Source organism: Haemorhous mexicanus, chromosome 30, assembly GCF_027477595.1.
Source record: "Haemorhous mexicanus isolate bHaeMex1 chromosome 30, bHaeMex1.pri, whole genome shotgun sequence".
Taxonomy (NCBI): Eukaryota; Metazoa; Chordata; class Aves; order Passeriformes; family Fringillidae; genus Haemorhous; species Haemorhous mexicanus.
In genome coordinates this window covers 4,571,248-4,593,804 of record NC_082370.1, presented here as the reverse complement: position 1 = coordinate 4,593,804, position 22,557 = coordinate 4,571,248, and the positions used below count along the sequence as shown (strand labels likewise).

Here is a 22,557-nt window from a genome sequence, read left to right as displayed (position 1 = left end):
ACTGAGGCTGCATTCACTGGTGCTCCAAAGCCTGAGTGCAGGAATTTAATTGCATTTCAGCACAACAGGAACACCTGGCCTGACTGGAAACTCCTTCCCAGGAGAGATGCTGGTGAGTCAGACTGAAGGGAAGGCTGCAGCAGGGCATGTTCCACAGCAAAGAGCTTTTGGAGCAGAAATGATGCTTTTGGAGCAGAAATGATGCTTTTGGAGCAGAAATGATGCTTTTGGAGCATCATTCCAGTTCTGCTTTGGGCAGCTTCAGCCCAAACTGGAGCCCAAACTCACAGAGCAAGGGCTGAGTTCAGGATCTCCTTCCACCAGCCCATAACTTCTCCTCCCCAAACCAGCACAAATACAACACTGCTGACCTTTCAACTAGCTCACTCACCTCTAAAAGCAAACTTGTTTTCCTTGTGGATTTTTTATTTCAGAGGGGAAATAAAAAGAGATGAACTGTAGGGACAGGAGCTGGAGACTCAGGAGGTTTGCTGGAGCAGTGTTGGTTTTACTCTACAAGCCAATTCTTGTTGTTGTTACTGGGTTTAGTGCTGCACTTTGGACAGACTGAGAGGAAAAGTTCTGTGCATAGCAAACCCAGGCAGAAATCCCCCCTGCCAAGCTGAGATCATCCTGGTTTGACTGACAGGTGCCAATCATTCATCAGGGAGGATGTCCAAAGGAGCACTCTGCAGCAGAGCTCTCAGTCCCACCCCCCTGGGTAACACTGTGCACAGTTCCCTCATTTAATGGGGGTGAGAACGTGTGCCTGAACCTCAGAGGTGTTGCTGGAAATGCCAGAGTGGCTGATCTGAAGGATGTTCTGCTGTGGCAGAAGCCACCACCCTCCTCCTGCAGTCCTGACTTTGTGTGAGGGGGGGAAAGTGAAAGTGAGAATATTCAGCATTTCCCAGAGCAATGCAGGAAACACTGAAACCTGTCAGCTGTGAACAATTCCTTCTTCTGGGTTTATTTTTAACTGGAGGCTTTAACCCCTCTCCTTCCCCCAGAGCAGTCTCAGCTGTGGTGAGTCACAGGCTGCAGCTGTCAGGGGTTGTCCTTTAGATCCTGTCTGCAGAGCCCCAAAGTGGAGATTTCCCAGCTTTTCCTCACCCTTTGCATTCCCAGCAGCAAGCCCAGACATTGCCATCTCTCTGACTACCAAGGGAAGTCACTTACCTCCCTCTCAGAGTAGAAAAACAGATCCTCGTGGAGCTCCCCATCTGTCAATGCAATGATGACACTGGCAGTCCTGTAACCTGAACACACAGAGCTCCTCAGTGCTGGCTTTGTTAAACTCCTCAGAACCATCCCTGGGTTTAAACCACCTCAGAACCACCCCTGGGTGTGTTAAACACCTCAGAACTATCCCTGGGTGTGTTAAACTCCTCAGAACCATCCCTGGGTGTGTTAAACTCCTCAGAACCATCCCTGGGTTTAAACCACCTCAGAACCATCCCTGGGTGTGTTAAACTCCTCAGAACCATCCCTGGGCCTGTTAAACACCTCAGAACCATCCCTGGGTTTAAACCACCTCAGAACCATCCCTGGGTGTGTTAAACTCCTCAGAACTACCCCTGGGCCTGTTAAACACCTCAGAACCATCCCTGGGTTTAAACCACCTCAGAACCATCCCTGGGCCTGTTAAACTCCTCAGAACCATCCCTGGGTGTGTTAAATCACCTCAGAACCATCCCTGGCCCTGTTAAACTCCTCAGAACCATCCCTGGGTGTGTTAAACTCCTCAGAACTATCCCTGGGTGTGTTAAACACCTCAGAACCATCCCTGGGTCTGTTAGACACCTCAGAACCATCCCTGGGTGTGTTAAACACCTCAGAACCATCCCTGGCTCTGTTAAACACCTCAGAACCATCCCTGGGCCTGTTAAACACCTCAGAACCATCCCTGGGCCTGTTAAACTCCTCAGAACCATCCCTGGCTCTGTTAAACACCTCAGAACCATCCCTGGGCCTGTTAAACACCTCAGAACCATCCCTGGGCCTGTTAAACACCTCAGAACCATCCCTGGGTGTGTTAAATCACCTCAGAACCATCCCTGGGCCTGTTAAACTCCTCAGAACCATCCCTGGGCCTGTTAAACACCTCAGAACCATCCCTGGGCCTGTTAAACACCTCAGAACCATCCCTGGGCCTGTTAAACACCTCAGAACCATCCCTGGGCCTGTTAAACACCTCAGAACCATCCCTGGGCCTGTTAAACACCTCAGAACCACCCCTGGGTGTGTTAGATCACCTCAGAACCATCCCTGGGCCTGTTAAATCACCTCAGAACCATCCCTGGGTTTAAACCACCTCAGAACCATCCCTGGGTGTGTTAGACACCTCAGAACCATCCCTGGGTGTGTTAGATCACCTCAGAACCATCCCTGGGTGTGTTAGATCACCTCAGAACCATCCCTGGGCCTGTTAAACACCTCAGAACCATCCCTGGGCCTGTTAAACACCTCAGAACCATCCCTGGCTCTGTTAAACACCTCAGGAACCATCCCTGGCTTTGTTAAACACCTCAGAACCATCCCTGGGCCTGTTAAACACCTCAGAACCATCCCTAGATGTGTTAAACTCCTCAGAACCATCCCTGGCCCTGTTAAACTCCTCAGAACCATCCCTGGGTGTGTTAAACACCTCAGAACCATCCCTGGGCCTGTTAAACACCTCAGGAACCATCCCTAGATGTGTTAAACTTCTCAGAACCATCCCTGGCCCTGTTAAACTCCTCAGAACCATCCCTGGGTGTGTTAAACACCTCAGAACCATCCCTGGGCCTGTTAAACACCTCAGAACCATCCCTGGGCTTGTTAAACACCTCAGAACCATCCCTGGGTGTGTTAAACTCCTCAGAACCATCCCTGGGTGTGTTAAACACCTCAGAACCATCCCTGGGTGTGTTAAACACCTCAGAACCATCCCTGGGTGTGTTAGATCACCTCAGAACCATCCCTGGGTGTGTTAAACACCTCAGAACCATCCCTGGGCCTGTTAAACACCTCAGAACCATCCCTGGGTGTGTTAAACACCTCAGAACCATCCCTGGGTGTGTTAGATCACCTCAGAACCATCCCTGGGTGTGTTAAACACCTCAGAACCATCCCTGGGTGTGTTAAACACCTCAGAACCATCCCCGGGCCTGTTAAACACCTCAGAACCATCCCTGGGCCTGTTAAACACCTCAGAACCATCCCTGGGCCTGTTAAACACCTCAGAACCATCCCTGGGCCTGTTAAACACCTCAGAACCATCCCTGGGCCTGTTAAACACCTCAGAACCATCCCTGGGCCTGTTAAACACCTCAGAACCATCCCTGGGTGTGTTAAACACCTCAGAACCATCCCTGGGCCTGTTAAACACCTCAGAACCATCCCTGGGTGTGTTAAACTCCTCAGAACCATCCCTGGGCCTGTTAAACACCTCAGAACCATCCCTGGGTGTGTTAAACACCTCAGAACCATCCCTGGGCCTGAGGGCAGGGCCCTGGTGGCATTCCAGGCCAGGGAATGACACTGCAGCCACCAAAACCCCAATTTGCTCCTATTTAGCTCCTGGTTTTTTTTCCTGCTGTCAGTTCCAGAAATCCAGAGGGGCTTTTTGAGCTTGTGACAAAATCTCATGTGGGATTTAAGCAGAGGTGGTGGGAAAGGGCCCAAAATCTTCAAGGCTCCTGAGGAGCATTTCAGGACCACCAAAAAACCTTTGCAGCCTTCCCTTCCAAACCAGGAAGGTTTTACAGCAGTTACAGGGAGGGAAAGGACATTTTTCCAGTTGTCTGCACTTAGTGCTGGTTTTAATAATTGCTGGTTAAAAAATCTTTTACCTGACAGCTTCTCCATGTGTTTGTGTTTCAGAAGGAAGAAGAAATGGTTGCCTGAGCCCTCCAGAAAAAGTAAGGTGCCAGTTTTGGTGAGGGTGGGCACCTGCAGCCAGCCTGGCTTCTCCCTTTTGGCCTGAAACACTTTAATTCCTGAAACACTTTAATTCCTAAACACTTTAATTCCTGAAACACTTAAATTCCTGAAACACTTAAATTCCTGAAACACTTTAATGGCACTCCTTAAAGCTCCACCTGCTCTTTTTCCCTCTCAGGAGCCCTTCCCTGACCAGCACCACATCCCTGCAAGAACAGAAGCCACCCCCACCCTTCCCCCAGCAAAGCTGCATTTTAGATCTGGTAAAGTTATCAATCAAAAAGAAAGATAAAAACCCCATTCAGAGGATGAAGAAGGGCTCTCACCGTGAACATTCTCGTGGTAAATCTGCTCACTTGCCTGAAATCAGACAGAAGGTTGTCAGTAAGAAATCAATATGTGATCTTGTGAACAGTTTGTGCCTCAGCAGGGGAGGGACAGTGGCAGGGAGTGGCAGGGTCACTCTGCAGCTCTGACATCAGCTCTGCTCTCTGACTCCCAGAGCAGGGCTCTGGCCTGGGGCTTTGAGTGATTCCTGCAAGGTCCCAGCAGCCAAACCAGCCCCAGAGCTGCCTCCCACTGCTCTCTCTGAAACCCCATCCCCTTTCATCCCTGAGAAACATCCTGGGCCAATATTCCTAAATATTCCTGAGCATCAGTGCTAAATATTCCTCAGCAGCTCCAGATCCACCGTTCCAGCTGCAAATAAACCAACAGCTCACTCTGTGCTCCCGTTTCAGGGCTGGGGCAGCACTTTGAGCAGCTCAAACCCCTCCCAAATCACCAGCTGGGAGGGAGTGCAGGAGCTCAGCTGCAGAGAAACTCCTGAGCTGTGAAATATTCAAAACCACGCCCAGGAGAAGGCAATAAGGTCTGCAGGTGCTTGGCCACCCCAGGTGTGAGCTGTGGCCTCGCCCCACTCAGCCCAGGTGGGACTGCCAGCTCCCCACCCCTGCTGGGCACACAGCCACGGGGACTCGTGCCACTGCCTTGGCCAGGCAGCAAAAGCAGAAACAGAGAAGGAGCAGAGTTTGCAGCTCCAGCCCCGAGCCCTCGCGCAGGGACAGGCTCCCACTCCCCCAGCAGGGAGCTCCCCAGCAGCCCCCGGGCTGTGCAGCCCCCGGGGAGCAGAGACAGACCCTGCTCAGCCCCCAGCCTGCCCAGTTACCCTCTCAAATCCTTCGTGCATGTACGTGTCCCCTCCTGGCAGCACCTTCTGCAGCTCCTCCAGGCCCTGGCGGATCTGCTCCCTGCAAGAAGGCAGCACTGTCAGAGCCAGGGGCAAAGGACCAGGCTGTCCTGGTGGCACTGTGACAGCCAGGGGCAAAGGACCAGGCTGTCCTGGTGGCACTGAGACAGCCAGGGGCAAAGGACCAGGCTGTCCTGGTGGCACTGTGACAGCCAGGGGCAAAGGACCAGGCTGTCCTGGTGGCACTGTGACACCCAGGGGCAAAGGACCAGGCTGTCCTGGTGGCACTGTGACAGCCAGGGGCAAAGGACCAGGCTGTCCTGGTGGCACTGTGACAGCCAGGGGCAAAGGACCAGGCTGTCCTGGTGGCACTGTCAGAGCCAGGGGCAAAGGACCAGGCTGTCCTGGTGGCACTGTCAGAGCCAGGGGCAAAGGACCAGGCTGTCCTGGTGGCACTGTGACAGCCAGGGGCAAAGGACCAGGCTGTCCTGGTGGCACTGTGACACCCAGGGGCAAAGGACCAGGCTGTCCTGGTGGCACTGTGACACCCAGGGGCAAAGGACCAGGCTGTCCTGGTGGCACTGTGACAGCCAGGGGCAAAGGACCAGGCTGTCCTGGTGGCACTGTCAGAGCCAGGGGCAAAGGACCAGGCTGTCCTGGTGGCACTGTGACAGCCAGGGGCAAAGGACCAGGCTGTCCTGGTGGCACTGTCAGAGCCAGGGGCAAAGGACCAGGCTGTCCTGGTGGCACTGTGACACCTAGGGGCAAAGGACCAGGCTGTCCTGGTGGCACTGTGACACCCAGGGGCAAAGGACCAGGCTGTCCTGGTGGCACTGTGACACCCAGGGGCAAAGGACCAGGCTGTCCTGGTGGCACTGTGACAGCCAGGGGCAAAGGACCAGGCTGTCCTGGTGGCACTGTGACAGCCAGGGGCAAAGGACCAGGCTGTCCTGGTGGCACTGTGACAGCCAGGGGCAAAGGACCAGGCTGTCCTGGTGGCACTGTCAGAGCCAGGGGCAAAGGACCAGGCTGTCCTGGTGGCACTGTGACAGCCAGGGGCAAAGGACCAGGCTGTCCTGGTGGCACTGTGACAGCCAGGGGCAAAGGACCAGGCTGTCCTGGTGGCACTGTGACACCCAGGGGCAAAGGACCAGGCTGTCCTGGTGGCACTGTCAGAGCCAGGGGCAAAGGACCAGGCTGTCCTGGTGGCACTGTGACAGCCAGGGGCAAAGGACCAGGCTGTCCTGGCACCCAGCAGGGGTGGGTGAAGGACCCAGGCTGTCCTGGCACCCAGCAGGGGTGGGTGAGGGACCCAGGCTGTCCTGGCACCCAGCAGGGGTGGGTGAGGGACCCAGGCTGTCCTGGCACCCAGCAGGGCACAGAGACTGGGCACAGGAGTCACAGGTGTCTGCCCAGGCTGGTGCCTCTCCAGGGTGGCTCCCTCTCCCTGCTGTCCCTGCAGAGGTGGCAGGAGCTGCCCAGGCTGGCTGGGCTCAGGGGCATTCCCGGGGCTGGGGGATGTGCAGGGCTCTGCAGGAAGGCAGCCAGCTGCTCTGGGATGTGGCTGCAGCCGTCCAAGCTGTGAAACACAGGCTGCCCTCCACTCTGCACACATGTGGTACAGATATTCCTGCTCCACGTGGCACTGGAGCTCTCAGAGGAAGCAGAGCCGTTTAAGGAGCTCATCCAGCTCTCCTTGCAAGGCAGAACAAAACTCCAAGTTTTACAAATCCATCCTGTAGGTTTTCCTGGGATTAACTTGGGGTCTGTAAGGGGGTGGCAGGGGCACACTTCACAAACCAGGCAATCTGGTATTGCCAGAGAACCCACCCCAAACAAATCCACCCCAAAGTCTCTTTGGCTGTGCCACACCTCCAGGCCCTGAGGAAATCCCATTCCCCTGCAGCCAGGAGTGTGGGTGGCACCTCTGCCTTCCAGGCTGCTTTGGTGGGAAGGCAGTTTCACCTCTCTGCAGGAGACACTCCAGAGGATGCTCCACAGGCACTGAGCCTCTGCTCCTCTGACAAAATCCTGAACCCCTGGGCACTGCAGGCTCCCCCAGGGCAACCAGGTGAGCTGGAACCCTGACTGAAGGACACGTGGGAGTGGGAATTTAGCAGGGATCCCCTGCCCTGAGAGGCCTGAGTGCATTCTGGCAGGTGGGGTGGGCTCTGCCAGGGAGAATGGGAAGCACTGAGGTGCCACAGCACATTCCCAGTGGGATGGAAAGCACTGAGGAGGGTGAGGGAAGCTACAAGGACACAGAAGCTGCTGCTGACCTTTCAACCTCTCCTTACCTGTCTTCTGTTAACCTCATTAGAATTGTCCCTCTGGTTGAAAACACAATGAAGGACATCCTCAGCTGAGGGCTGGAGGAGAGAACACTGAATTAGTGTGGTGGTGAGAGCAGAGCTCTGTGTGTGTGACACAGTCACACCCAGCCCAGCAGGATGGACATGTGTTTAGCCCTGGGCTTTCCTAGGCCAGGCAAACCTTGGGGAACCCTTGTCAAGGATGGAGAGAACACTTGAAGCCAGAAAGGCTTAAATCCATCCTGAGACAAGGGAGGGCTCAACACGTGTTGTGTTTGTCACAGCTCATCCCAACCCTGTCCCCAGGGACTCCTCAGCCAGGGCCTGAGAGCCACAGGCTGTCCCTGCAGCCCCAAACCTCTGCACCTCAGGGACAGGAGGGTCTGAGCCAGGGAGGGCAGGCAGGAATAAATGGAATTGTTTTATCCCCCACAGATCTGAGCCAGGGAGGGCAGGCAGGAATAAATGGATAAATAAATAAATAAATAATATTAAATAATAAATTATTTTATCTCCCTGCAGCCCCAAACCTCTGCACCTCAGGGACAGGAGGGTCTGAGCCAGGGAGGGCAGGCAGGAATAAATGGATAAATAAATAAATAAATAATATTAAATAATAAATTATTTTATCTCCCTGCAGTCCCAAACCTCTGCACCTCAGGGACAGGAGGATTCCTGCCCCACAGATCTGAGCCAGGGAGGGCAGGCAGGAATAAATGGAATTGTTTTATCCCCCAGAGATGTGAGCCAGGGAAGGCAGGCAGGAATAAATGGAATGATTTCATCTCCCCCATTGCCCACAGAACAGGAAGGAGGGGAGGAGCAGTGATGGAGGGTGGGAGGAAGGCACCAAGAGCCCTTTCTCCACCACCTTTCCCCATGGACAGCCCACGAGGGGCTGGGCTGGCAGCCCCAGACCCCAGGGAGCTGCAGAACTTTCCTTACCTGATGAACTTTCGGGCCAGGTGCTCCACGAAGTGATAGATCTCGTTCCAGTGGTGCAGGACACTGCCTGACCTGGGGACACAAGGGACAGGACAGCAGGGTCACTCCCCTGCCCCTCACTGCCCAGGGAGGCATTTGCTGCTGCTCTGCTCAGCACTCAGTGCCCCTGCTCCTCCTCCAGAGAGATCAAACTGGGACTGCCATTTCCTCCAGAGAGATCAAACTGGGACTGCCATTTCCTACTTAACTTAAAAAGCAAAATAATTCCCACTCCATCAAGGGCCTGAGGCTGCCCTTGGCAGTCAGGCTGGGCTTTAACTCAGCCTTGACCAAACAAACCTCTGTGAGTGAGGAGCTGTCTCTGCACAGTGTTTTAGATGAATTCCACCCACTCCCTTCCAAGCCTTTCCACAGAGCTTTCAGCTCAAGAGTGCTCTGAGAACTACAGGCAGTTGGAGGAACAGATTATTGAACTCCTCCAGTGCTTCCACTGTGCCAGAGACCATGAGCAGTAAAACACCTTAGTCCACATCTCAGCTGCTCTGGTTAATTCCCTCACAGCTCACTTAAAGACAAAACAAACTCAGTTTGCTCCTCAGGAGAATAAACCAGAGGATGTAATGGGGTTGGATTATTCTTCTTTGTGCTGTAAGAACGAGGAAAAAATTAGGTTAATCAGAATCTTTCAGCACAAAATGCCCCTTCTGGCATAAACCCTTCTGTGAACACTGGAATATTAGTATTGGAAAAAAAATTCTTTCCTGGAGTTGGAAAATAAATGTGTCATCACTTATTCAATTCATTGAGAACAATTAGAAATATTTACAGGGGAAATAACCATTCCAGCTGCAACAGAAACTTCATTGATCTGCAGCCTGAGGAAGAAAAGGTGAAGGTCTGAGATGGTTTTTCACTTCCCAGGAGGAAAAGGGGAAGGAGCTGCTCTGTGCTGGCTCAGCTCTGGGAGTGCCAGGGGAGAGGCAGAGCAGGTCCCAGGATGTGCTCAGGAGTAAACCCCAGGATGTAAAGTGATGGTTTATTATTGCTATTTATTATTATTTATCTAGTGCCAGGGGAGAGGCAGAGCAGGTCCCAGGTTGTGCTCAGGAGTAAACCCCAGGATGTAAAGTGATGGTTTATTATTGCTATTTATTATTATTTATCTAGTGCCAGGGGAGAGGCAGAGCAGGTCCCAGGTTGTGCTCAGGAATAAACCCCAGGATGTAATGCTATGGTTTATTGCTATTTATTATTATTTATTTATTTAACAATAAATGCTTCACCTGCAGAGGAGCACGCAGAGCTCGTCCTGGGGGTCCCAGGCACTTCCTGCCCTTCCCCCAGAGCTGCTTTTCATTCCCAGCCATTCCCTCCCTCTCCACAATCCTGGAGCTGCTCTGTCCCTGCCTGACCCCCCTGTCCATGCAGAGCTGCCACTTTCCATCGAGGCTGGCAGCACCTCTTCACTGAGCCCTTCAGAAATCACACAGATGAGCCCAAATGAGGAACCTTTGCTCAGGTACAAACAATCCAGGCCTGTGCAAGAGCTGTGAGCCTGTGCCTTGCTGCACAGAGGACTGGAGGCCAAAAGCATCAGTCAGGGAGGGGTTTAAGGTGCCCTACAGCTCGGGGCAGCCCTGCAGGCAGAGGGCAGAGCAGGCAGGACCATCAGCAGATGCTCTCAGTGCTGAATTCTTCCTTCCTCTCATTCCTCAGACCAGGACGTGGCACAAGGGCCCCTTCCCCACACAAATGTTCATTCAAAAGCACCAAAGGAACACCAACAGCAAAGCTCTGCATGAACCAGTGAAGGCACAGGCAGTGGGAATGGGCATTGTGAGAGGTGAGGGGTGACACACAGCAGGGCTTGCTCTCAGACAGGAAACCCAAACCCCAAATTGAGAGAACAGACACACAGAGCTCAGCCCCAGGTGCAAATTCCCCTTGGATGGATGGGATAACTCAGAGAGCTTGAATTCCACACGACTCCAGGCCCAAATCATTTCCTAGAACTGGCCTGGAAAAGAAGTTTTTATTGTCTTTAGGTGGTGAGGCATAAAATCCACCTGAATTTATAGCAAGGGTCACATCAGCCCCCAGGAGACTCGGAGAGGCAAGGCTTGGTTAATCAGAACCCAATTAGTGCTTGCTTCAGTGAACCAAATGTTACTTTAGACCAAACATTCACCTCCCAAAAGCACCTCAGGGAAGATTCCCACCTTTCCTGACCCATCTGCTGGCAGGCACCCGGAGCTGGGAGCAGCAGCCCCTGCCCAAATGCATTTTCTGAATCACACTTCAGACTCCTCACGGTCTTCACTCGGCCCAAAATGGACAAAACAAATAAAAACAACAAAATGGACAAAACAAATAAAAACAATAAAATGGACAGACCAAATAAAAACAACAAAAATGGATAAAACAAATAAAAACAACAAAAATGGACAAAACAAATAAAAACAACAAAATGGACAGACCCAATAAAAACAACAAAATGGACAGACCAAATAAAAACAACAAAATGGACAGACCAAATAAAAACAACAAAAAATGGACAAACCCAATAAAAACAACAAAATGGACAGACCCAATAAAAACAACAACATGGACAGACCCAATAAAAACAACAAAAAATGGACAAACCCAATAAAAACAACAGAAGTGGACCAAGCCAGCAGAAGCAGGATTTCTGCAGCCTGAGCAAAGCTCAGGAGGCAGCATCCCCTGGCAGTGCCCACCTCCCTGAGCTGTGCCACTCAGCAGCCACACTGTAAATGACACTTCCTCTGCACAGTGAGGCAGGCCAAGAGCTCTGAGGAGGATGAGCATTTCTAAATCCAACTGTAAGATAAGAAAAGCCAATTTTCAAATAGTTCTCTCCTCATATTCCCCAAAGAAACGAGATGAGCAGCGAGCCAAGGCTCTGCAGCTGAATGGCTGATGCTTTAAACTTGCAATTCCAGAAAAGACTCATCCTGAGGATGCCAAAATCTCTTCTGGAGGAGGGCCCAATGGATGGAAATCAAACCCAAGCACACCATTCTCTTTAACGGGAGAGTGAGACCTCCTGAGGCCACCTGCACTGGCACTTTGTACCTGCAAGGGGAATGCAGGTGTGGGGAGAGGCACTGCAGTGGCTCCTTCAGCACTGCCCTCCTCCTCCTCACTGGGACCAGGTGCTCCAGAGCCCCAGGCTGCCCTTGAAGCAGCTCAAGCCTGCCCAGCCCTGGTCCTTCTTGCACTTTTTAGCCTCCACTTTTCCCTTTCTGCTGCTGCCCCTCCCAGAGCACCCGTGGCCCTGCCAGGTCACAGCCCAGGAGGGCACAGGATGGAGCTCACACTGGACACCAAGAGCTCACCTGAGGGAAGGGCCCTGCAGCTGGCAGGGGGACATGAAGACACTTGGGTCAGGGGCTGGTGTTGGTCCAAAAGTCTCCTTGAGCTTGCCTGGGTCTGGGCTGACTCCCAGGGGCCTGGTGGCTCTCAGAGATGCCATTTCCTAAGAAGCTGTGCAGCACTCCTCCACTGAGCTCCTCAAAAACAACACCCAGGAGCCCAAAGGCATCCTCTGCCTTCCCAAATCCTGCAGGAGCAATTCTGGAAGCCCTCCAGAGCACAGAGGCTCCGAGGGGTGATGCAATCCTTGGAGGAAGAGCTGTTATCTCGTGCCACACTTCACAGCAGACAGCTCACTGCCAAGCCCTGCAGGTCACAGCTCCACGGGCTCAGGTCAGAGCAGGACAAGCCTCAGGCCAAGAACATTCCTCTCCTCCTGGCTGGCAGGGGGCATGCAAAAGAACAACTAACAAACAAGCAGCCATGACTTCATTTCCATCAATCAGCAGAAAAAGTGCAGAGGGCTGCAGGCAGACACGGGGCCCTGGCTGCAAGGGAGCTCCTGCCCATTCCTTCCACCAGGAATGCTCATCCCAGAGGCAGCCCTGGCTGGAAAACACTTCCACAGGTCCTGACTGGCAGGGATTTCACTCATGAGCTCAGCTCTCTGCAGTTGCCTGCCCTTGGCAGGAGTGGGAGTTAATTACCTTCCTTCAGGCAAAAAGACACAAAAATGCAAATTTCTCCACCCTGCCTCGCTGGCATCCCTCAGCCTCATGCTAACAGGGAAAATTCATCCCTCCACGTCCTTGCAAGCTCCTGCCATCCCAACCAAATGCACACCTTGCTCTGCGTGCAGGCCTGATCCTGGGAGACCCCAGATGTTCCAGCTGTGCTGGGAGAGGGGAGGTTTGCTCACTGCAGGGCTGGGGGGGGTCACAGGCAGCAGGAATTAATCACACAGAGAGCATTTGTACAAAAACTGGACAATTTGTCCAGTCTGGGCTTTTTAGCAACATCTCACTGCTTCCTCTAGTTCTGTACCTGAATTTATCTGAATTTGCACCCTGTGCTCCTTCCTTGGCACCAGCTCCTCCAGCCTGTGCAGCCTGAGCCCCCAGATCCTCTCAGCACCACAGGACACAAAAGGAGAGGCCACCCTGGGCCAGCCAGTAAGCCAGGCCTACCTTCCACAGCCCTGGGCTTATCTTGGTGGGACCTTCACCTGAGGAGCTCAGCACCTGCACAGGACCCAGGCAGCAGAGAGGACACAGCCCTGGACAGCAGACAGCTCCTCCAAAGGGCAAGCAGCACCCCCAAACAGCAAACAGCTCCTCCAGATAACACAGAGCTCCTCCAGATAACACAGAGCTCCTCCAGATAACACAGAGCTCGAGACCAAGTTGAGAAAATAGACACAGTTTGAGATTTTGCCATCAAAGGACTGACCATGCCTCTTGCAGGCTCAGTGGAAGGTTCCTCACCCATGGCATGGGGTGGAACCAGGTGATCTTTAGAGACCTCCCAGCTCAAACTGCTCTGTGATTCCACCCAAGTGCCAAAGGAAATGTGAGAACCAGCTCCACCACAGCAGATCTCTCAGCTGAGGTTGAACAGCCAGGTCCAGTGGTGCACTGTGCTCAGGGACAGCTGAAGAGCCACAGTGCTCCTCCAGAATCCCACTGGAGACCAAGGAAATTCTTCCATCAGATCCTGTGCATTCCTGCACCAGACACATCCCAGGAGGGGGAGTTGTGCACTGTCAGAGCAGGGTTGGTGGGATCCCTCCACACCCACACTGGGCCAGCCTGCCTGCTTTAAAGCTTGTGTTTGCACCCAAACCCACAATCCTGAGAGGGAGGCTCCCAGCCCATGGACTGTAGTGGGGGAACAGCTCAGAACTTGAGGTAGGGACCTGCTGAAGCCACATCAGCTCGGGGGTGTAACACAGCACAGCCATGGGGTGAGAAATCCTTCAGTCCTGCTCAGCCTCCAGGGAAGTGCAGCTGACAAAAGCTCTCTGCAGCACAAATCATGCTCTGGGTTTGTTTGGGTTCAGGGTTTTTCCATTTGTAGCCATAGAGTTATTCCAATTAATAACTGAGAATGAGTAAGCCAGGTAGATCTTTCCACTGAATAAAATAAATAAATCTTCCCCCTGGAGCATCAGGACCACGGGCACTCTGAAGCAGCCAGTGTCTCAGTGTTAGGCTTTGCCCAGGATTTTGTAATAAAGGGTTATGTAATTCCAAGCCATTTCTACTGCTGGAATGTGGGAGCTGCTGCAAAACACTCCAGAGGATCAGGCAGAAACTTCGCCTGCGAGCGCTCCTGGCAACTTGCAAATACTTTCCTGTCTCTGAAATTTATGGTCATTACTGTCAGTGCCATGGCTCTGGCAGGCAGCACCTCCACCATTTCCAAGCCTTTGGTTCAAAAGAACTGCTCTTGATCAGGAAAATCAGGACAACCATTTCAGATAGTATTTTTTAAAGTTCTCTCTTTCTTTTTAAATTGCTGCATTGCTTTAGTAGGAAGCTTTCCAAAGCTCAGCACGAAATGATTCCCCCTTGCTCCATCCACATCTGCAAAAAGCAGCACTGCTGCAGTGCCAAGGAGGTGACACTGCCACAATCGGTGATGGAAAAGTGAGGCAGGAAGTCATCTCCGGGCTAAACAGTCAAAATATGCATGTGATTAACAGGAGAAACAAAGAAAGTGTGACTCGGCTAGGGAAAACAAAGCTCTTTAAAGGGGGCACCCGAGCTGCTCTCCATGCCAGCAGCTGAATTCAGCCCCTCTCTGGGCTGGTTTGGACCTGGAGCTGCTGCTGTGGGCACAGCTGAGGGGGCACAGGGGCAGGGACCCAGCTCAGGGCACGAGCAGAGCTCCCTGCCCGTCCCAGCCCTGGAACTGGTGCTGCAGGAACAATTCTGCACCCCCTGCACATCCCAGCAGGAACAATTCTGCACATCCCAGCCCTGGAACTGGTTTCTCCAGGAAAAATTCTGCACTCCCTGCATGTTCCCAACCCTGAAATTGCTTTCTCTGGGAACAATTCTGCACATCCCAGCCCTGGAACTGGTGCTGCAGGAACAATTCTGCACTCCCTGGATGTTCCCAGCCCCGGAATTGGTGCTGCAGGAACATTTCTGCACCCCCTGGATATTCCCAGCCCTGGAATTGGTGCTGCAGGAACAATTCTGCACTCCCTGGATGTTCCCAGCCCCGGAATTGGTCTCTGCAGGAACAGTTCTGCAGTCCCTGCCCTGGGGAGCCCCAGCCCCCCGGCTCACAGGGAGGCAGAGGGGACCCGGGTGCTGCCCTAAGAAACTCGAGAGCACGCTCGGGTTCAGCGCACACAGAGCTCCCGCCCGGGGAAAATCCGTAAGGATGCGATCACAGCACCGAGGGATTTAGGCACCGGACCCTGCAGTGAAGTTCCCACAATAGCAGAGGTCCCCTGGGGACACAGGGACTGGTACAAAACCCAGACCCAAAGGAACCTCCCGGTACCAGCCCGTGCTCGGGTAGAGCTCAGCGAGAAGGAACAAAGCAGGAGGGACTCACTTGTCCAGGATGAAATACAAATCGAAGCCCCCGTAGCAGGCAGGACCTCCGTTCTCTCTCCTCCCGCCGTGCCCGTCGCAGGTGAGGGTGAGAGCTGCGAGGAAGGCACACTGGAAGCCCAATCTCCAGATGCTTTGCTTTGCAAGGGCCATTATATCCAGAGAGGAGGAGAAAAAGAAATCTCTTCTTCTGAGGCTCCTTTATTTCCCGGGTTCCTCCACAAAAGCCATCCAACGACCTGCGGAAGGTTTGGAGTGTATTGTATTCCTTAAAACTCCACTTGCAACAGTTGTCCGCAGGAACTGCGAGATTTTCCCCCTTGTTTCCCTCGCACTTCTGTTTCTTGGTTTCAGATTTCAAGATGCACAATACTGTATTTCTTTTTTTTTTTTTTTTTAAAGGGACTTGACCCTCAGTCTCCCTCGCAGCTCTGGGAAAGCAGCACCGCTGTTTGCCAGGAGCAGGAGCAGCCTCCTCACAAATCCCGCTTTGTCACGGCCTTCAGCACATCCAGGGAGGGTTTGTGGCTTCCCCCCCCTTTAATTATTATTGTTATTATTAAAAATGGCAAGCTCTGCTTTTCCTTAGCGGGAGGAGCTCAGAGAATGCCATCTCGTGGCCACAACTCCAGCACGCTCCCAGCTGTGCCGGGACAGAGCTGAGCACGGAATCCCAGCCTGGGCTGAGTTAGGACGGACCTAAAGCCCAGCCCGTCCCACCGCTGCCCTGGCAGGGACACCTCTCACTGTCCCAGGTGCTCCAAACGCGGCCCAGCCTGGCCTTGGGCAATCCAGGGGAGCCACAGCTCCTCTGGGAATTCCATCCCACCCTCCCAGCGAGGAATTCCTTCCCAAAATCCCATCCAGCCCTGCCCTCAAGGCTGTTCCCCCATCCTGCACTTCATCTGTGCTCCCACACAGAACAGATGTGCACAGACCCCTGTGCTCCCCACACAGATGTGCACAGACCCCTGTGCTCCCCACACAGATGTGCACAGACCCCTGTGCTCCCCACACAGATGTGCACAGACCCCTCTGCTCCCCACACAGAACAGATGTGCACAGACCCCTGTGCTCCCCACACAGAACAGATGTGCACAGACACCTCTGCTCCCCACACAGAACAGATGTGCACAGACCCCTGTGCTCCCCACACAGATGTGCACAGACCCCTGTGCTCCCCACACAGATGTGCACAGACCCCTGTGCTCCCACACAGATGTGCACAGACCCCTGTGCTCCCCACACAGAACAGATGTGCACAGACCCCTGTGCTCCCCACACAGATGTGCACAGACCCCTGTGCTCCCCACACAGAACAGATGTGCACAGACCCCTGTGCTCCCACACAGATGTGCACAGACCCCTTTGCTCCCCACACAGATGTGCACAGACCCCTGTGCTCCCACACAGATGTGCACAGACCCCTGTGCTCCCCACTCAGAACAGATGTGCTCCCCACCTGTGCTCCCCACACAGAACAGATGTGCACAGACCCCTCTGCTCCCACACAGAACAGATGTGCACAGACCCCTGTGCTCCCCACACAGATGTGCACAGACCCCTGTGCTCCCCACACAGATGTGCACAGACCCCTGTGCTCCCCACACAGAACAGATGTGCACAGACCCCTCTGCTCCCACACAGATGTGCACAGACCCCTGTGCTCCTCACACAGGCAGCATCTGAGTGTGAAGACCTTGAGAGTCTCGGGGCAGCTTCTCAGGAGTGAAGAGCCAGGCCAGGCTTCCTGCCCTGCACCTTCTCCCTCCTGAGCAGTGCTCAGCAGTGCCTGTGCTTACCACAGCCTGCCCCAAATCCCCACCCTCACCAGCCTCTAAAGGCTGAGTTCCCCCGTTCAAGGAAACCCAGGGGAGGATGTAACTCCACCTACACTCACCTGTCCTGTCTCCTTCCACAAACAGCAGCCCAGGCTCCCAAAGCAGCCAGGAGAGCTCACAAGGAGCACCAACCCCACTGAGGGAGCCCCTGGCACCTCCAGCTCAGCTCTTACTGCTACAGGGGCTCCCAAATTCCCCTCCCAGACCCTCAGGGCACACCAACAACCCCAATCTCCTCAGTGCCAGCACCAGGTGAGTTCAGTGGGGTTTCAGGGGATGCAATGCACCTGTGCCAGGCTTTCCAGCTGCCCTGCACTGCTTAAAGCATTAAATCTGTCTTTAAAACATCCCTATCCAAAGCTGGAGGAGGAGGTCAGATTCTCTGGGTAGCTGTGGGGTCAGAGTGACACAAGGAGAGCTTGGGGAAAAGCCAAGGAATGAAGCATCAGCTGGAGCTGGGAGTGCTCTGAGGTGGAGGGAGCTGCTGACCAAGGGCAACTTTATCTGAGCCTTATCCTGAAATTCTGAATTCCTTCAGGACTAATCCTGTTCATCTGGCTGCCTTAAGGGTGTGTATTTTCGTGTATGATCTGCTGAGAGCAGCACCAGCACGGGAGGGGTGCTGGAGTTTGTCTGCCCTTCCCCCCACACACTAAAAATGCCAGAAACAAAAACATCACGGAGGTGTCAGGCTGTGTGTGAGAGACCTCGGGAGGGCTGAGGGTGAGAGCAGAACGGGGTGGGAGCTGCTTTAGCTGCACACAGCTGTGCCAAGTGAAGCTCCAGCTGGTGCCTTTGGCTTTGGGAGCACCTTTGGGTGCTTCCCTTTGGCTCCCAGGGCTCTGACCTGGCTGATGGGTAGTGGCTTTTGTCAACTTCTAAAAAACACATTCCCTGTTTCTCAGGGGAGCTCAGGAAGCTGTTTCAGCACCCTGTGGAAGCTCCCAGTGTCATTCTCACCATGAAGTGATCTCTGCACAGGGATTCCTGCCCGCTGCAGACCCCTCAGAGCCCCTGGCTGAGTCTCCAGGGCTGGGACTGGCACCACTGCTCTCTCCTGGTGCTCTGGGCTGGCAGACTCCTCTGCCTGGGACCGAGTGCCTTCTCCATCTCCCTTGTGCAACTCGAGGCTGACACTCAGTGGCCAAGAGGATTTTTTTTTTTCTTCCCTGGACTGCTGTAATTTTTCAAAGATTTGAGCAACAAGAATCCCAGCCTTGCTTTATGTTAGGGACAGAACAACCCTGTAAATCCCACAAAGGAGATTCCCCTTCCCCAATAAAAGATAAATTCATTGTTTTTCACTTCTTTCTCTCTGCCTTTTGTGCCCCCTAGATCTTTAATGTAAGGTCCAAAGTGTGAGTGCCTTGTTTGTACCACACACACCCTGGGGCCTGCCCAGCTCTCTGTGCTGGGATGAAAAGAGCAGTGAAAGGGCAAAACATTTTCGTGGAGGTGTTCTTGGAAGAAAAAGGGTAAAGTAACGACAAACAGGCTGGAGTTTTTCCATGGTGAAGGAGTTTAATTGCTAGCTCTGCTCACCAACAGATCTGTACCTCAGGAAGGAACCTCTGGGAAGAAGAGATGCCAGGGAGCAGCCCAGGAAAGGCCTGGTTTACACAAAGTTATCGTTGTGGCAGTAGGTGAGGGCCAAATATTGAAGAACATCGAGCTTGAGGCACGATCCAAGATTGAATTGGGGTCCTTCAAAAACAAGGAAATAAAACAATTACCACCAGACAGACTGAGGTGCTGTTAAGTGCTCTGGGTCGAGTCATCAGTCAGCTCTGAGCTGAAGGACAGAGGTGCTTAGAAACACCCTTTTTATTGCCTGGGCTCTTCAGGGGAGCTCAGTGTGGGCCAAAACACTCTGAGCCCAAAATTCAGCCCCATTCAGCTGTAAGGGTTCGGGTTGGGTGATTTATGGGGGCTGGGACCCCACCCTGTTCCAGTCCTGGTCTGCAAAGATGTCAGACCCTTTGTACAAGTGCTGAGGCCCCTGGTTCCTGTGGGGTTTGAGGTGGAAGAGCAGCAATTGTGCATTGGTCATTCCCCAAGGGAACAAATGCCAGGTCACAGAGAGACAGAATTCCTCTGCTTGCACTCACCCCCAACTTCATAGGCCACGAAAGTTGAGAGCCCTCTGCACATGGAGAAGATGTCTGGCCCGTATGATTCCAGGTCACGGATGGCTCTCCTGATCAGGGTGAAGGAGATCTCCTTTGCAGGGGGTCTGGGGTGATCCTGGTTCTAAACATCAAACACCTGCATTCAGCAAGATCAGTGCTCTGCTTCACTCCGGGCGTACTCCTGGTTTTAGTTGTTATAAACATTTTAACTGAGCTACAACATTGGCCAAACATGCAAACCCTCCCCTGGAAGCACCTGAACAAGGGCATTCCAGTTTTCAAAAGTTCAAAGTTACATTGTTGTAAAATGTCAGTGAAATTGATACAAATATCTGATTAATGTGGGGACAAACCTGGTCTTTAAAGTCCCTGTTGCTTTTGGAAATAGCAAGGTCTCACTGTCATTAACTTTCCAAGTAACTGTTCCTTTGCAATCTCACCCTGATGTCTGCAGCCAGCTGGGGAAGTCCATCAAAGCTGGGCATCTCTGTGCTGTTCATCAGGGAAATGTAGCAAGCTCTCTCTGGCAGCACTTTGGTTGCCATAAAACCCTGTAAAATAAAAGTTATTGACCACTTGGAATTTCATCATTAATACTGGAATTTCATACCAATTAAAAAAGGTAAAACCCAGTTTTTCCTGAATGTTTGAGCCAGTCTCTGAACAAGAGACTGCACTCACTGTGTCATAGTTCCAGATGGTTTTCCAGTACTCATGGTTGGTCTGTTGCTCAACACTTGCCACCAGCCATTTCCTATTGATGGTCATAATTTGGTAGCCTCCACTAATGGAGATTTTCTTGCTTATTTCAGTCTGTTGATGCTAGAAAAACAAATGAAAGAGCACTTAGGCTTTCAAGGGATTATCTCCCCAAGGCTTTAGAAAAATGAAAGGTTCAAGGAGATCTCATGAAGCAGGGAACACAGAGCAGCACTGTGGAATTGTTCATTTGTACTCACGTGATCAGCAAGGGCTGGAGTCAGGACAAGTCCTAGAAGGACTGTAGTCAAAATCTGAAATGAAAATCAAATACAAAATGTAACTGCAACTCTGGCTGACAAATCTGGTCCTGAGAGTCCTCCTTCCCTTTTCCTAATCTGATGGTGAAGGGTCCTCCTTGGATCCTTTTTTTACTTTCAGCCTGGGATTGCATCAGTGCCCCCAAAGGGAGGCACCTTGCTTTACCCCAGGGTGCTCAAAGTAGACACATTTCACACCTGCCCTTTCAAGAGCTGAACCTCAAGTTGTTTCTCAGAGCTGTGCAGGCACACACAGCTATTTCACAAGAGTGAGGAGAAAGCTCTTCCACTTCTTCTGCTCTGGCATTCCAGGGAAGGGCTTGATGCACTAGTGCAGAGTGCCAAAGTTGTGCAAAGGATTGACAAGAAGCCCTTCTGAGAGCTGAAGGCCTGGGTTTGAATCAAAGTTTCAGTTCATAAGGAAGAAAAGCATGCATACTTACAGGGAGGTCCATCCTGACTGCACAGCTGATGCTGCTGCAGGCAGAATAAGTGATGTGAGCCTCCCACCTTTTATTTGTTTTCAGAATTAGGTGTGGAAGGGCTGAATGCTGCAATAAAATTATTTTGTCGTTTGTTTCCCTGCTGCATGTCCCTGGTATTTATTTCCTGGTGTAAGTACTTGATAAATAGGGGGATTGTACTTTTGGAAATTTTGATCTGCTGGAGTCTGATGATCGTGAGGTAGGAATCTGTTGGTAGGAAAAAAAATAAATAGGTTTCCTTGTCTCTTCCAGCAGTGCCACGTGTATGATGTTTCTCCTGCTCAGGCATAACTCCAGTGCCAGAGTGGTGTGAACTGTTTTTGTGGTGCTCCTTGGAGCTTTTCCTGATGGTCCAATTTTTGGGATAGATTAAAGGAGGAAAGGATTTAGCTTTGTGGATTCCCAGCAGTGTTTCTCTCAGTAAAGCATTGGCTGCAGTAGCCAGGTTTTGGGGGATTATTGCTCTTGGAGATCAGATTAAAGGGGAGATGGTTTGTGGCCTCAGAGGGGAGGCTGGGAAGCCCATCTGGGAACCCCACAAAAGCCATCAGTGCTCTTGTGTCAGGCTTTACACTCAGGCTTTGCCCCAGCTTGGTTTTCATGACTGTACTGGGAGCTCTGAGAGTGGGAGTGACACTGCTTATATCAGGAATATTGGCTCCCTGACCCAGGCAGGGAACAAGGGACAATCACTCAGCCCTGACAGCCTTGGAACATGATCTACCTGGATCACAGCCTGAGTGGGACGGGACCATTGTTACCAACGGGGACAGGCCAGGGTGGAAATCTCCTGGGAGTTAAGGACAATCATCTCCTGGCTGCATGAACAGCAGTGCTCAGGGGGCCTTAGAGCTGCCCTGCACTGCAGTGGGCTCCTCGAGCTTCCCCTGTGGAGTGGGATGTGTCCTGCAGCCTGCAAAGCCTCAGGGCTGCAGTGCTCAAACGCTGCCTTCCTGAGGACTGGGCTGGAATCCCCCACTCCTGGAGACTCAACCCTCACCCACTGAGAAAGGCAAAGGCATCTGACCCCTTTCAGTGAACTCGAGGGGAATTTTTACCAGGCCCTTTTGCACACTCAGATAGAGATGTAAACAGCTCTGGGCCTGTGTGGGTGCGTGAGGAGTGACAAGGGTATGAATGCTGCTCTCTAGAATCTGTATTCCAGTCTTTGTTGTAGCTGTAGGAAACCCTACTGAATCACCTTGTAAATGAGTCAGTGTTTAAATGCTCTTAAACCCTTTGCACCCTCACCCTTTGCACCCCTGGACTCTGTGTATGCCATTCTGAAGCCATTTTAATTTCATTTTCCTTTGCAGGTTTCATCTATGCAGTAAGGAACAGACCAACCCTTGCCATTGAATTCTGTTAACTTCCACAAACTGATGTTGAAACCTGCTCTAATTGATGTGTACTCTTGCTTTTGGTACATAATATCCCAAAGTTAAATCTGAAAATGGGTTTTGGCAGGTGCCCTGTGTTCACAGAAGTGTGACGAGATTCCTGGGGAAGTGCTCTGATAAGAGGAGGCTTTGATACCTGCCTGATTGAATTCATGGCATGCAGGGAGGTGAGACAAAAGTGGTCATGGTAAGCTCAGTGTATTTAACTTTTAAATGGAAAACAATGATCAGAAGCAGAGCAGAGATTCCCAGTAAAGGTGCAGTGGTGCTTTGTGCCAGTGTGCACCATATCATGGACTAAGGGCTGATTTGAGTATGCCAGAAACAGGGATGTGGCATGGCTGGTGTTGGTGCTAAAGGCAGATTTGTATTCACCTGGATAACCTGGGGCATCCTGCCATTTTTGTT

General features: G+C 52.3%; 2 protein-coding genes across 2 annotated transcripts in view; both read right to left on the bottom strand.

The window, feature by feature from the left end:
- The window catches only part of ANTXR1 (ANTXR cell adhesion molecule 1), a 54,124-nt gene extending 38,222 nt beyond the window's left edge, over nucleotides 1-15,902 (bottom strand). Inside the window, 6 exon segments of the mRNA XM_059870568.1 lie at nucleotides 1,180-1,259; nucleotides 4,251-4,284; nucleotides 5,093-5,174; nucleotides 7,411-7,482; nucleotides 8,371-8,442; nucleotides 15,277-15,902. Of these exon segments, the coding sequence (XP_059726551.1) occupies nucleotides 1,180-1,259; nucleotides 4,251-4,284; nucleotides 5,093-5,174; nucleotides 7,411-7,482; nucleotides 8,371-8,442; nucleotides 15,277-15,428 (492 nt within the window). The 5' untranslated portion in view covers nucleotides 15,429-15,902.
- Nucleotides 15,903-18,637: 2,735 nt separating this feature from the next.
- LOC132339969 (gastrokine-1-like) lies at nucleotides 18,638-20,719 on the bottom strand. The gene is made up of 6 exons (XM_059870618.1): nucleotides 20,708-20,719; nucleotides 20,205-20,258; nucleotides 19,927-20,067; nucleotides 19,686-19,796; nucleotides 19,225-19,360; nucleotides 18,638-18,820 (listed from the first exon to the last, which is right to left on the bottom strand). Exons 1-6 carry the CDS (start codon nucleotides 20,717-20,719, stop codon nucleotides 18,732-18,734), a joined length of 543 nt encoding a protein of 180 aa, XP_059726601.1. The 3' UTR covers nucleotides 18,638-18,731.
- Between the last annotated feature and the right edge of the window lie 1,838 nt (nucleotides 20,720-22,557).